General features: G+C 41.1%; 1 protein-coding gene across 3 annotated transcripts in view; it reads left to right on the top strand.

Moving 5' to 3' along the window:
* AP3D1 (adaptor related protein complex 3 subunit delta 1) overlaps positions 1-15069 on the top strand; it is a 46994-nt gene that overhangs the window by 8520 nt on the left and 23405 nt on the right. For 2 of the 3 annotated variants that reach the window (XM_056336075.1, XM_056336076.1), the window contains exons 2-8: positions 6058-6153; positions 6854-6934; positions 8882-8962; positions 10860-10967; positions 11320-11449; positions 12803-12942; positions 13227-13300. In XM_056336075.1, coding sequence (XP_056192050.1) covers positions 6058-6153; positions 6854-6934; positions 8882-8962; positions 10860-10967; positions 11320-11449; positions 12803-12942; positions 13227-13300 — 710 coding nt within the window. Of the gene's footprint in view, positions 1-6057; positions 6154-6853; positions 6935-8881; positions 8963-10859; positions 10968-11319; positions 11450-12802; positions 12943-13226; positions 13301-15069 lie in introns of those variants that run through there. The other variant, XM_056336077.1, reaches the window with a different exon arrangement.

A 15069-nucleotide genomic window follows, 5' to 3' on the forward strand; every position in this document is an offset into this window, starting at 1 on the left:
TATGGTTCTAGTGAAGTTAGCTGTGAGATAGATACCATGTGGGAGCGTGTACGTTGGAATTCTCTTTCTGTCCAGCCGTGGAGTAATCCTAACAAAGGATCCTGTTGCTTATCTCAAATAGTTTTTTCTACAGCATTTAAATAATATAATATTTTTAGTTCTGTATGACAGAAGATAACATCTAATATACTTATCTCTGCTACCGTGTCCAAGTGAGTGGAAAGCAGCACGTTTTGCTTTTTTATGCTCTTGGCTGTTACCTCAGTTCATTTATGCTGTGCTGTCATGGTACGATGCTTGTGTTCCAGGTACTGTAGTCAGTTATAGGTGTATAAATTCCATTTGAGTAGTTCAGTGGTGTATGTTGAAGGGAAGTACCGCTTTTGGGGGTTTTGATAGAAGCCTGGCAAGTGATACATATTTCTTTCCATCCTCCTTCCTAAGGTAGGAGGTGGCAGCTGATCTGCACTGTGCTTGTAACAGCATCTTCTGTTTGAAGCACAAATTTGGAAGTTGCTTTGCCTCCAACAGAGTGTCTTTGATGTAACTGCCTCTTGTGTTAAGCATGGTGGTCATGTCACATGGCTTGCATCCCACCGGTAGTATTTCTTAAGATTATTAAAAAAGAAGAAGGTAGGGGCCATTGTTGCTGGAAGTTTTCTGGAAGTTGGAGCACCGTGGGCATCTTAATCTCATGTGAGATTGCCATGTGCTTGTGATCAATGTGATTTCATGGAGTTTGTCTCAAAGTCCTACAGAAAAAGATAAATCCTACAGTGCTTAAAAGGAAAGAAATGTCATATTTTGTGTTTATTTCAGTGATTTATTTTTATGTTTATTCCAAACTTTTCCTGTTTTAGAGTGGTGTAGTTAATGCATTTTTATCGGATCCTGTCTTGCTCCTTGTGGTGTTTGCTGTTAATCACCCTTTCCTTAAAACACTGTATTTAACTCTGAAATTGCAGGAGAAACAGGGACTAGTGTCCGCTGACGTTTTGCTTTTTCATCTGGGTGGAAAGCACTTTGCTGTTGCAGTAAGTGACAGGTTTGAATCTCAGATCAGCTGCAGCAGATCTGGTGGGTTGAGGCTGGATCCTGACAAGGACTTTGGTGAAGGATTCCGCTGCATTTGGTTTGCTGGACTGTAACCCTAAGTGGTAAGAATATGGGTTTGCCTTCTTTTTGTTTCTGAAGATGGTATATGTTTGAGATAAGAGTACAGCTTATTTAAGGCTGTTGGAAATTAATAGCTTTTGCGATGAAATGTAAAGGTTCTGCAGTGACACCCATTCTTATTATTAGTGTCTTCTCATCAACTGATGAAAATACAGCATAGAGAGTCACATTTCCTAGGAATGTAATTGTTCGGTTAGATTAGTGATTTTTCAATTTTGTTCACATACTGCTTAGAAAAAATACTAGTCTTTTGTGAACATCTCTGAAATAGTCAGCAAACCCCAAGTTCTGTTTTGGCTGGAGCTTGGAATAAAGTTTTAGTGTTTTTCAAAGTTAATTCAAGGAATATGGTTAGGGAGATGAAAAATCCTATAAACTGACATTTGGCTTTTCCCTTCTCCCTCCCTCCTTTTCAAAGGGATCGTGTCTTTGATTTGTGATACCTTCATTCTTATTTTAGCCAGTCGCACTCGTTTAAACGCACATATTTTCTAGGTGAGGTCTTGGAATCCTTGAGGAATTTGGGCTTATTTTAAAACTTAGCTTGTGTGTTTTGTTAATGGATATAAAATGCTTACTGCATCTGTTCGGAATACATTAAGAAATGGCAGTTACGACTCTGTGCTGTATTCACAGATTTGTTGAGTAATTACTGCTAACATCTGCATGCTTTACTTGGGTTTTAGCTGCGCTGCTCTGAGTGTGTTTCTGTAATCTTCCTCCTTCTGAGGGATATGTGAGAGAAAACAATCGCCCAAGTGGTTGCAATAGCATTTCATTAAGGAGCCTTTTCCACGGAGTTGGGAAAGGCTCCTTTCCCACTTGGTAGCCTAGCAGGAATAAAAGAGCCCCTCTCAGCTCTTTCCCCTGTGTTATCATATGCCCTTCAGCTTTTGACTGCAGGCTCGCAGCTTTGCCTGGATTGCCATCATTCTGAGGGTGTTCTTTCACTTAATGCCTCTGCTTGTTCTCCACTACACCAGGAGTGAAAGGCAGCCTTGTAATTGCCTTGCTTGCTCAAAGCAGCCTGGCTGGGAATGTCCAAAGGTCTGTAAATATTGTGACTTAAAAGTGCTCCTCAGTTGACTGGCCAAAATGTGTCAGCTGTGGAGTAGCATCCCGGGAAGACTTCAAATGAGACTGTTGCAGAATTTGTAAGAAGTCAGTAGTTAAGAAATATGTTGATGTTATAATGAATACTGTGAGCATAAATGAACGCTGAAGTATTTTCTATTTGCTTTCCTTTATTCGTGGGATCTCAAAAGCATTTAAGGAAAATAGAGCCAGTTACATTCTGGGAAGTATTTATTTTTAATTACCACACTGGCAAATGGCTATATTAGAAGGATTTGTGCAAAAACTATTAGTGAATCAATGCTGGGAAAGATACTCGGATTTTGTCCTGTGTTGGTATGTAACTGCATTTGGGTTTTTTCCCCCTGCAAATACTTAGGCCATGCTCAGTGACTGTGGTTTTTTTTCTTCATTGCATCAAGTGGTGGTTCATCCTTTGACCACGTAGCCTGTCTCCGTCGAACAGCTTGCAGGCCGCGGTGTGGGGCCTGGGGGTGTTGGTCAGCTTTGGTGCAGCCTGCGGTCCGGTGCTTTGCTGAGGTCAGCGATTCCACTCGCCAGACCAGGGAAGAGCTTCCCTGAAGGTCCGCACACGCCTGTTTGGTTCCTTCCTATTTATGTAGACGTTAAATGTGGCAGGGAATCTGGCTAGGGTGTGGTGGTTGGATTTCAGATTTAAGGGGGAGACCGACTAGATCAGTTTTCTTCATATTGCTCATTCATGACGGTGCTACTCTGCAGAGATTAACAAGAAGTTAATACCTGCTGATCCTTTAAAGCTTTCTATATATAGGGTCTTTTCATGCCTTGTAGTCTTTTAGTGTTTGAAGTGCAGCTACTTCGGAAGGACTTCTTTCCGCTCTTCACAATCCCATACTTCAGTTTCAGATCTCATTCTGAGGTCTGTAATACACTTTTCCAGGATTTGCTCTTTGTGGTGGGCTAACTGATGGGCAGGGGCTGGCCTGTAGGCTGCTGGGGCCATCCAGTGTGGCTAGCGACCTGGGAGCCTGTCTTCAGCTGCCCCGGGCTGTGCATTATTGACCTTTCCACACACACCCTGGTCATACAGTGGTTTGCGTTCAACTCCCAAAAAGTTGCCAGGAAGCTTAAGCTAATATTTAAATAGTTGGGGATAGATGCTGTGGGAAATGACAATAATGTGTCTTTCTGGTTAGGGACATAACGTCTGAGGCCCGGCGTGTTGGTATCCTGCACTGAGAACCAGTGCTGACCTTGCTGACCAAGATGTGGCAATAAGATACACACATGAAGGATTGTGTGACACTGTTGCAGCATGCTCCTATGTGTGCATAAAATATTCAAAGCTAGGTACAATGTATTTGTAGCTCAGTTGCGTGTTGTATACGTTGTTCTTTCATTCTTTCATCATCTCTGATCAAGTATTTATTTCCTACTGTCAGAAGTCTTTTTTTTTTTTTTTTTTTTTTTTTGTCGTTGTTTATACTCAAGGGTTTAAACTGCTGTGGGATTTGTCTGGACCAGAATCACTCCTCAGGCAAAGGGTTTTAGAATCCTGAATGTTCTGCTTCCAGGGAGGAGTCATCTGGACTCTATGTCATTTTTAAGCGTTTGGGGACAATGCTATCTCCAGGCAGATGTGATCCACGTGCCTGTATCCAGGAGGACAGATGGGTATCTCTGTAAAGGAAAGGGTGGCTTGGTGTTTAGCATGCCCTCCCTTAACATGAAAATGCCCACTGCAAAGATAGTATTTCTGTCCCAAATACAGGCATTTAGGAAGGTCTTAAATTTCTTCAAGTAAATTCATTTGCCATAAATTTCTTCCATCAGACCTTCTGAGTTCTGTTACTCTGGAGAGCAGGGCTGCTGTCTGAGGGAGCTCAGGAGGCTGCGGGAATGGGTCACACAGGACCTCCGTGAGGGTCAACATGGACTTTTAGTAGAAGTTCCAATAGCAAATGTGATTCCACCTGAGCTTACCAGTGCCATGGAGGAGCTGGTTTTATCCCTTTAAGTGCAAAGTTGGAGAGGAAAGACACAAATTTTTCTGCTTCTATAGAAGCTGTTAGACCAGTAAAGCTTCTGCTCCTCTGAATTGTGTGTATTCACTGTGCATCCTGATGGTGGATTCTAATTCTGGTATCGCTAAACTATGTATGATAGCAGTGTAAATTGTTAATGTATGACTGCTGCTTGGAGTATGAAGTCCCTGCTTTAAAATTGAGTTGCTACATTTCCTCACCTGGATCACTGCAGTGGCTCTTTGCACTACAGACCTTGTACAATTGCTTTTTATTGTCACCTGCTATTTATAAAAAATAACATTCTCTTCTTCTAGCAGCAAACTTTTATGACTTGAAGCATGAGTATTGCTGTAGAACATTTGTAAAAGACCAAATAATGGTTTGATAATACACAAAATTTAGTCTGAAGAGGAGAGATGGTAATTAAAGGCAAACCAGTAAACTTATGTGTTGAAAATATCTTTTTGGTGGAAGGTAATGGTATTCAGGAAGGATTTTACGTTGAAAATAGGTAATCTGTTTCTGACGTGGTTCCTCTGGCAGTTGATTTATTTATATGGAATATGAAATGCCCTGGTGTATGTATGGCTTTCTAAAGACAGATTATTTCTCTGCATTTAAATTTTCATGATTTCTGTAGCAGATAGCTTCAGTACTTAAATTGTAATTAATTGTGAACTGAAAGAACTCTCAGTGAACCCTATGTATAAACTAAAATCTATACAGATATTTTTAAATCATGCATTTGCCACATCCCTCCTACAAGCACAGATGTGATTGTTTGGAAAGAAATGAAGGGCCGCTATTTAAATGTAAATATTGTGACATTTGGCTTTCTGAATTACTGAGAAATTCATACAAATAACTGTGGCTTATCAAAATGTGTAAATGGCAAAATTCAGCCAGGGAGGGGCTGTCCTTGCCTTGGTGGAGTTGGATGGCAAGGGATACAGGCAGAAGTGTGTGTATCCCGTATGTGACTTGTGCTGTGTCCCTTCAGGCGTGAGGACTGTTGTAGGCACACGGAGCGTGCCCAGAAGAAGAGTAACTTGTAGTATTTTCATCAGTCACCATACATTTGTGGGCTATTAATAGCATTTGACACAGTTTTTTCTAGATGCGTTATGATCTCTGACTTCCCATTGAGGTGACTAGTATATGTTCTAGGAGTCACAGAACCGTTTGGGTTGGAAGGGACCTTAAAGACCGTCTAGTTCCAGCCGCCTGCCATGGGCAGGGCCCCCTCCCACCAGCACGGGTTGCTCAGAGCCCCGTCCAGCCTGGCCCTGAACACTGCCAGGGATGGGGCACCCACAGCTGCTCTGGGCAGCCTGTGCCAGTGCCTCACCCCCCTCACAGTGAAGAATATCTCCCTCACGCCTAACCGAAATCTCCCCTCTTTTAATTTAAAACCATTACCCCTTGTCCTGTTGGTACAGGTCCTACTAATGGTGGATGGAGCTCAGGTTCTGTTCAGACCCCTAGGCACATAATCTCCATTGAACAACTTTTTTCCACAAATCTTGGAAACTAGAGCTCTGGACTGAGCAGTGTCATTGTGAGGGAGAGGGAGGAGAAGAGAAGCCACTGAGGAAACATCTCAGTGTAATAGAATTGTAATATTTCTTGTTAATTAATAGTTTTGGCAGAATTAAACGCTTCCCTGAATAGAGTGCATGTGTGAGAGGTTTGGTGCTTGCAAATGATGAGTTCTGCTGCTTCCCCCCACTAACATGCTAGAAATCTACAAAACCGGTAAAGGAGCACAAATTTTTGTTTGTTTGTTTGTTTTCCTCAGGCAAAATACATCTCCCAGTGCATCGATGAGATCAAGCAGGAGCTAAAGCAGGATAACATTGCAGTGAAAGCAAATGCAGTCTGCAAACTTACATACGTAAGTGCCTTGCTGGGGTATGATGTAATCACATACTTTTTTTATTTCTTGCTGACTTGGAGCTAATTTTCAGTCTGAATGCCTGCTTTTCTGAGACTATTGTAAGAGCAAGCTGCAGGTAAAAATGCTCCCACGTGGGTCTGATGTCAGAGGCTGCGTATTCCCATTCTGTTCGTTATGCTGGTGCTAGTATTGGCACAGTTTTATTTTATTGAGATAAGTCAGGAAGCTAATCTGATTTAAATTAATCCAAGCTAAAAAAAAAGTTGTTTTCTACTGGATTGTTTCTTATCACATAGTTGCATGAGCACTTGAAACTGGTGATTGTTTCTCTTTGTGTGGCTGAGGAGGAGGAGAGGGATAGAAATAGTATTGAAGAATTACTTTAATAATAATGGTTCTGGTCTGGCCTTATTAAAAAAAATCCAGGGAAAAACCTCCTCACAACGAAGCTTATGTAACTGCATATGTATTACCTGGAATTAATGCAGACTATTTAAAACTTGCTTCTGGTGGAATTTTGAGATTTCTTTCACTTACTGCAAGTAGTGTGGAATGTAACATTGCTCATAAACTTGAGATGTCCTATAGCATTGTTTTTTGACTCTTGTTACATGTTTGGTTTTGTGAGTTATCTTGACCTATTTTCTTGAGTCTGTTTATTTCAGCAGTTTGTTTATCTTGGCTTCTCTGCTCACAGTTACAGATGCTGGGCTACGACATCAGTTGGGCTGCTTTCAATATTATTGAAGTCATGAGTGCATCGAAGTTTACATTCAAAGTGAGTTCTCTGTGTAACTACAACTGTACTAGCCAAGCTGTGTCGTTACTGTATTTAACGAATGCATTCATACATCATTTTTTGGATTGCTTTTTTCAATACGGAAGGGAAGTAGACCCCATTTGTTGCTAGTAAATGGGTAATACTTGGCCTGCTAATACAGGCTTTTTCTACCAGATGTTTGACAATAGCAGTCAGATATCTTTTGTGGAAAAACAGGGTATTTTTTTGTGAAGAACACCTAGGTTTCCTAGTAGTGAGCATATTTTATTTTGTAATAGCTTTGTAATTTCTCTTGAAAGGTTTTTTTTATGCTCTGTGTTACAGAACTTTTTCACCAGAAAGGGTGGAATGTTCTTTTGTAAGGTATAGTTCCCACATCAGGCTTTAGTACCTGAAAGTCGGGAGTCAACACAGACAAAATAAATTTAATACTCTCCATTTCTTCTACTGGCAGTCCTACCTTATTTCTACATCTTTGTGATCATTCAATCTGTACATTCTAACAGAGTAGAGAATCATAGAATTATTTCGGTTGGAAAAGAGCTTTTGAGATCAAGTTCAACCGTTAACCCAGGACTGCTAAGTCCACCACTAAACCATGGCCCTAAGCACTGTGTCTGTGTGGTTTTTTTTAAATACCTCCAGGGATGGTGATCCCTGGGCAGCCTGTTCCAATGCTCGATAACCCTTTCAGTGAAGAAATTTTTCCTAATATCCAATCTAAGCCTACCCCAGCACAACGTGAGGCTGTTTCCTCTTGTCCTCTCGTCTTCTCACTAGTTATCTGGGAGAAGAGACTGACACACCACCCCCCCCCCATCTCACTACAACCTCCTTTCAGGCAGTTGTAGAGAGTGAGAAGGTTTCCCTTGAGCCTCCTCCAGGTTGAAGAACCCCAGTTCCTCCAGCCGCTCCTCGTAACCCTGGTTCTCCAGCCCCTTCCCCAGTCCTGTTGCCCATCTCTGGACACACACCAACACCCCCACGTCCCTCTGGAAGTGGGTGGCTTAAAATTGCACGCAGGGTTTGAGGTCAGCCTCACCAGCACCAAGCACAGTGGGGCGATCACTGCCCCAGTCCTCTGGCCACACTGTTTGGGATACAAGCCAGGATGCTGTTGGCCGCCTTGGTCACATGGGCACATGCTGGCTCATGTTCAGCCGGCTGTTGACCAGGCCCCCCCCCCGGCCCTTTCCTACCACGGAGCTTCCCATCACCCCTTCCCAGGGCTGTAGCACTGCCTGGGGCTGGTGTGACCCAAGTGCCAGCACTGGGACTTGTTGAACCTCATACACTTGGCCTTGGCCCATGGGTCCAGCCTGCCCAGACCCCTCTGTAGAGCCTCCTGCCCTCAAACAGATCACCACTCCCACTCGATCCCCTCTTCTGGATCACCAGTGAAGGTATTAAACAGAGCTGGCCCCAGCACTGCGCCCTGGGGAGCACTGCGTGTGCCCGGCCGCCAGCTGGGTGTAACTCCATTTACTACCACTCTTTGCGCTCAGACCAGCCAGTCGGCATTTTACCCAGCACAGAGCGCGCCTGGCCCAGCCATGAGCAGTGCAGTTCTCCAGGAGATGCTGTGGGACATTGTGTCAGAGGCTTTGCCAAGATCCAGACAGACAACATCCGCAGCCTTTCCCTCATCCACTAAGTGGTGGATGCTAAAACCCAGAAATGGATCACTAAAAGGTGAAGCTAGTTTTACTACCCTTAAGATAGCTGTGCTACCACTAGAAATGTTACTTGTCTGAGACGATTCTTCTTTCCTGATATAAACCCCCTTTGCTAAAGAACCCTGTCATGCCTCTTCTGTTGTGCGAACCTCTTGCCTAATTGTTCATCTTTTTAATGTTTCTTATAAAGCTACCAGTTGTCGTTCATCTAAACATTGCCTAAATTTACTTAAAAATAAATTTTGGGTTTCTCCTTGCCTTTTTACAGAGAATTGGTTACCTAGCTGCCTCTCAATGCTTTCATGAAGGGACTGATGTAATTATGTTGACTACTAATCAGATCCGAAAGGTAAACTTTTTGCTTCAGTTCTTAATTTTTTTCTTGCACCATCTCCCTACTTGTATTTTCAAATCCATATGAAATATTTCTTTGAGGAATGTAAAGGTGTTTAAGCAGAAGTCTATTTACTTGGTTTACAGTCTACTCTCATTCCACAAGCTGAGGGGTTAATGAAATACTCTGCTGCCTCATACCAGCTATCTGTGTTTATTCAATACAGTGAATAGTGACCACAATAACCTTTGCTAATATTACTAGTCTCTTAGGCAGCTCTTATGAGAATGTAATGGGTAAAGAAACATGTCCCCAGTCTTGAGGGAAAATGAGCAGTCACCTGGCTCCACAGAATCTATTTGTAAGGGCCTGGTTTCTTCTGGTAATAACAGATCAGGCTTTTCACTACTTTAGTAGAATTACGTGTAAAAATGGTGAAGGGTGTATGTAAAGTTATGTGCTGTATTAATGGACCGAAGTGTGTTGTATTCATTTTCATAGAGCTTTATCACTGAATTTTTTTCAGAGTTACTGGATTGCAGCATTATTTTCCTATTTTTAAAGTTCTGGTTTAATTTTTTGAAGTGTCAATGCTTTAAAACTTGACTGATCCAGTACAAGATGTGCCTACATTTTTACCATCTAGATAGCTAAAATATCTTTGACTTAAAAAAGATCAGTTGGATGTTATCCAACGTTTTTCCTAAAGAATTAGTGCTTTTCCCTTTATCTCATACTCCCTTTATTCTGCTCTGATAAGTGCATATTTTTTAAAACGTCCCTCCATTTTCTGTATTATGGACACTTTATTATACTGAATTTCAGTCACTTACTAGGCTACTCCTTCCTTTTTCTGCTTTTTATTTAAAAGCATCTTTATTTATGCCTTTCCATGTTTTGTTGATCTAGCAGCTTTGTATTTTAAGGGGTTATCAGTTCTCAAAATACATTACAGCCAGAATGAATTGCAGTTTTGTTGCTGCTGAAGAAGTAGATTCTTGAAGTAGAATCTGATTTCCTACCACCTGCAAAAGGGTTTGAAATGAGATGCAAATGGCACAGAACCCTGAAGGCCTGACTATGTTTAGCTCTACTGAAGCAGCCTCCGTGTACATGTGAATCTGGATGATTAATTCTGGTAGTTCATGTGGGAATGCTCTGTGCAGTTCCCTTCGTATTTTTGTTTCCTGATAACTGCAGTTAAGGCATGATCTGTGATGCTCTGTATTCAATAATGTCTGGTTTTATAATTATACTTGAACATACCCAGATACAAATATTGATATTGTTGAGAGTCTGAAGCTTAGAAATGCTGGAAAGACTGTGTAGGACTATGTAGAATGCTGACTACAAGTAAGACCAAGGGAACCTGGCCAGTAAAATATATACTACACCCTAGCTTGTGTTATGTCTCTATGAACTGAAAGTTACGGTGCTGCCAGCAGCGTGGAAGGGAAGTAATCTCATTTCTGTAACAGAGAGGTTAAGCAAGGCTGCTGTTAAGCACTTGACAAGAGGACCTGTTCCTAGTGGAGTTGGTGACAGCTGGGCTTTGACTTAGCAGGGTTAGTGTTTAATACAAGTTTTTTAGGACTTTAAATGTGTTTGTGATCATGTTAGGAGTTTTAAAAAATTATTTGCTGTTCCTAAAATAGCACCAAGGTATGGTATCTTTAATTGCTTTCATGTTGCAATCATCCGTTGTTCTATTACGATTCCTCATGTCCATTAAACCCCAGGCTAGCTGTATTTTAGCAGGTGTTGGAGGACATTCCTGTTAATAGTTGATACGAATATACCCATGAAGTAGAAGCTGTGCTTCATATGTATTGTGAATAAAACTGCTCTGAAAAAATTGTTTCTCAACATCCTGTGTGATCTTAAATTTTTGAGCCTGTTTCTCCTTTTTTAGGATCTGAGTAGCCCTAACCAATATGATACTGGAGTTGCACTGACTGGCTTGTCCTGTTTTGTTACTCCAGATCTTGCCAGGGACTTGGCAAATGACATCATGACACTGGTGAGTTGATAAGATTGAAATCACTTTTCCCTGTAACTAAAGAATATTAAATTATTCAAATCTGGTAAACATCTATTGAATTTAGAACTGTTACGTGATGCTTTGTTCTTGTGGGTTCTCTGGGGAGCTGTGACAGACCTTAATTGGCTCAAGAGGATTACCTTGAATATTTCTGTTAGTTTTAGTGATGAATGAGACAGTATTTTACTCTCCTCCCCTCAACACTGAGTTTTCAAAAAGTACTTGAGTCTCCCAGAAAGAAATTTTGAGGTGCTAGTGTGGGCATAAGGACCTTGAGAAGAACTCTGGAAACAGATTTGCTGAGAGGCTGTTGCAATTGTTTCCTTAACAGATGTCACATACAAAGCCTTATATCAGGAAGAAGGCAGTGTTAATCATGTACAAAGTTTTTTTGAAATACCCAGAGTCCCTCCGTCCTGCATTTCCTCGCCTTAAAGAGAAACTTGAAGATCCAGATCCTGGTGAGTGGATTTTGGTAAATTTCTTCTGCTCCAAAACGTCTAGGTATGCATGCTTTTAGAGCTTGTGGAGATGAGAATACATGAAGAATGCTGTAATCGTGGTTTGGGTACTGATTCGCCTGTTTAATAGGTAGATGACTGTATGAGGGTTTTAACAGGTGTTGTCGTATTAGAAATACATTCTTGAAAATGTCCAGTTCTTTCTTGTAACAGAAAGCTATTGAAACTTCATCAGTGGCTTAAACCTTAATGGGACAAAGCTACTTAATGATTCCTGGTTTGTTTGCTTGCTTAATTTGGCTGTTGAAAATATTTCTCTTGATTTCAGGATTTGGGGTTTGGTTGTTATTGTTTCCCGTGCTCTTTTTACAAAGCTGCAGCTATTGGCTTGCTGTGGATTTTTCACATTGCTTAGTCTATTTATTTTTTTTACATTTAAACTGTGAGCCCAGGCTGCTCTTGGGGCCCTTCAGTACTGTCAGTGCAATTGAACTGCAGCACAGGAAATTTGCATTTGCTCTGTATCATATTCACACTAATACTTGGTCTTCCAAGAAGGTGCTGGTCTTCCTTCACTGCACCAAAACGCTGTACGTGTGTTTCAAGAGTTCTGTGCGTGATGCAATTCTGTGATATCCAGCTGATTTATGTGTGTCTGTGTAGAACGAGAAATTTAATTGCATGTAGTGGGCTACTTTGGTGTAGAAATTTAAGATGCATCTTCCAGGGACAATGTTTTTAATGACAGCAAAACAGACACACCCCTTACCTGCAAACTAAGAAATAACTTATCTGTTGTGCTTTATGGAGAAAAGGACTGCTGTCTGCTAGAAAACCCAGACTATCTAGATTAAAAGATTTCAAATTGAGAACAATCAATTTAGAGCAGTTAGAAGGGAATGAACTTTACCAGTCAGATTGTTTAAGGATTGTTTTTGTCTTGTATTTAAGCATGTCTAAATAATACATTTTGAAGAAGCAAGAGTGTTTGGGAGCTCCAGGGTGGGTAGGATTGTTGATTATAAAGTTGTCTGCGTCCCGCAGACAAGCTACCCACAGTAGAGGAGGGAGGAGGCTGGCAGTGGTCTGTTCTTTCTAATACTGGACCCAAAACAGATACCCAGCTTGCTGATATATTAGGAAATAGCCAAAACTAAATAAAATCCTTTCTTGGTTTGTTTTTGCATTCTTGTGTTTGGTTCACTACCTCATGGTTGGTAATGAGGCTGAACCATTCCTCTTGGACACACAAGTCTGGATCTTGAGCTGCTTTTGTTCTGGGGGTTCTGCACCAGAAACTTTGGTTACAATTAAGGCATTGATGAGATTTCTGCTTTTCCCACTTTTTCCCAGGTGTGCAGTCTGCTGCAGTAAATGTTATTTGTGAGCTGGCTCGACGCAATCCCAAAAACTACCTTTCCCTTGCTCCACTCTTTTTCAAGTTGATGACGTCATCAACCAATAATTGGGTTCTTATTAAAATTATAAAATTGGTAGGTATTCTTGTTTACATACATTCTATATTTACAGGATTAGCATTCTCATGAAATTACCTTGGGTGTGAAAATAGATTTCTTGCTTGGAGGTATAGTTACCATTAAATCCAAACAAAAAGAAACCAGGAATATCTTCTAATGTTTGTGAACATATACAAAAAGAGAAAAATATTTTAATATAGCTTCACTTAAATATAATAAGCTGCAATTTAAATCACATTTTCATACTGTTTGAAAGCACTTATTAAATCACTTTCTTCCCTGCACTTTTTTTTTAACAGTTTGGTGCTCTTACTCCATTAGAACCTAGGCTGGGAAAGAAATTGATTGAGCCCCTGACGAACCTCATCCATAGGTATGTATGTAAATGCTACTTTCTTCATTTAGGAGTGGTGAAGGGCCTGTTGGGTAGATCAGTAGCTAAGTCTGTTGATGCATTTCTGAACTCTTTCTTGAGTCTCGATCTATTTGTTTAGAGTATCAAAAGATAATCATATCAGGACTATTTTTAAAAAACTTGACAGAGGTAAAATACCTTAAAGGAAATTCTTGGGGTGTTTGGCTGTCGTCATGAATTTCTTCAAAGCACGCACTAAAATTGGAGCAATTTGCTTTCCTTTCACTTCATTTTGAGCCAGAGGTTACTATGGAGAACATATTAAAATTGATTTTAAAAAGGCTGAGCTGTGTATCCGTTCACCTACACCCATTTGTTCCACTTTTTTAGAAATGCCTGACCCACCAAAGCAGCATGACAAGGAGTATATTAATGTTTTTTCTCATGCCTTTGTCAGCCCAGACATGTTTTGGAAGAGGTTCCTTTAATATACATCCTAAATACAGATCAGATAAATTTGAAGATACTTCTTTGTCCCTTGTTAAAGCTGGTTTGTAGTGTTACTTTGGATCTAATTCTGAACTGAAATCAGAAAGTAAATGTCTTGGAAGAGAATCCATGTGTTTTCCCAGTTATGAGAAGTGTGATTTTGTGCATGAGTTGTTAAATTGAAAGGTTTGTTTCTTTTCATGTGGCAGAGCAAGAAGATAGATGGGAACATATATCAGTGTAGCCATGAGAGCAGCTTTAGCCAAAAATTTCTGTCCATCCTACTAGTATAGCTTTAAGGCTGGTTCAGAGCAGACCAGCCAGCAGCCTTGCTTCTAGATACCGAAAGCGAGTTTTTGCAGCAGTGACCAATAGATGCAAATTCACCAGAAACAGTACTTAGCCAGAAAAAGCAGGAAGATGGACAGTATGTCTTCAGTCCTGGCACTACCTCCTCTCCCCAGCTTCCACATTAATCATTCATTTTATTCTTTGTGGGGCCTTAATCCTGTTCTGTTTGGTCTCCATTCAGTCATTTTGGATCTCGTATCACTTAGGGATAAGGCCGAGCACTCTGCCATCCGCCACGAAGTGCATAGGGAGCAAAAATTATTGTCTCGGTTGTGAGCGTGCTAGTGTCACATATACAGTGCGCCGAGTGACCTTCACGGTATCGCTTCTGACTGCTGCCTCCAGAATTGTTTGCTCTTGCTGCCTCTGGAGTTGTTTGCTTGTTACCTTTGCAGACCTTGCTTCTGGAGTCTGCTCCTTTGTTACTTGTGAGGTTTGCTGTGTTTCCCTCTTGTGTAGATCAGGATTTGTAAATACCTTTGAAATCCTCAGCATTGCACTGTATATGTGTTCCAACTGGCAAAAGTTGTCTTGAATTTAAGTTTTGGGGAAATCAAGACACTGAAAATGGGTTGCTCACTTAGGGATGAGCAAGTGTGTCCCTGCATGCTAGAAGAGTCTGCTGTTTGCGTGCGACTCGTTCCCTTTGGAGAGAGTGAGAGACTTGAAGTTCTCCATCTCCCTGCCTTAGCGTGATATTTAGACCTTCAGCAGAGGATTTAATTTGATCCTTGGACAAGATTGCTTCAGTGCTCTGTAACTGGTACGGAGGGTTTGAGTAACTGCTTCCTCCCTCCTTCCTTGCGTTACAATGCTGTTGCTTGCTGCTTCTCAGAGAATATTTTTTTTAAAACATTCAGTAGTCCTTCATCCCCCCAGCAGTTTTTAAGTGAGACTAATGTCATCTAGTTTGAAGGTATATGGAACAGAATACTGGCAATTTCTTG

The sequence above is a fragment of the Falco biarmicus genome, chromosome 4, assembly GCF_023638135.1.
Source record: "Falco biarmicus isolate bFalBia1 chromosome 4, bFalBia1.pri, whole genome shotgun sequence".
NCBI lineage: Eukaryota > Metazoa > Chordata > Aves > Falconiformes > Falconidae > Falco > Falco biarmicus.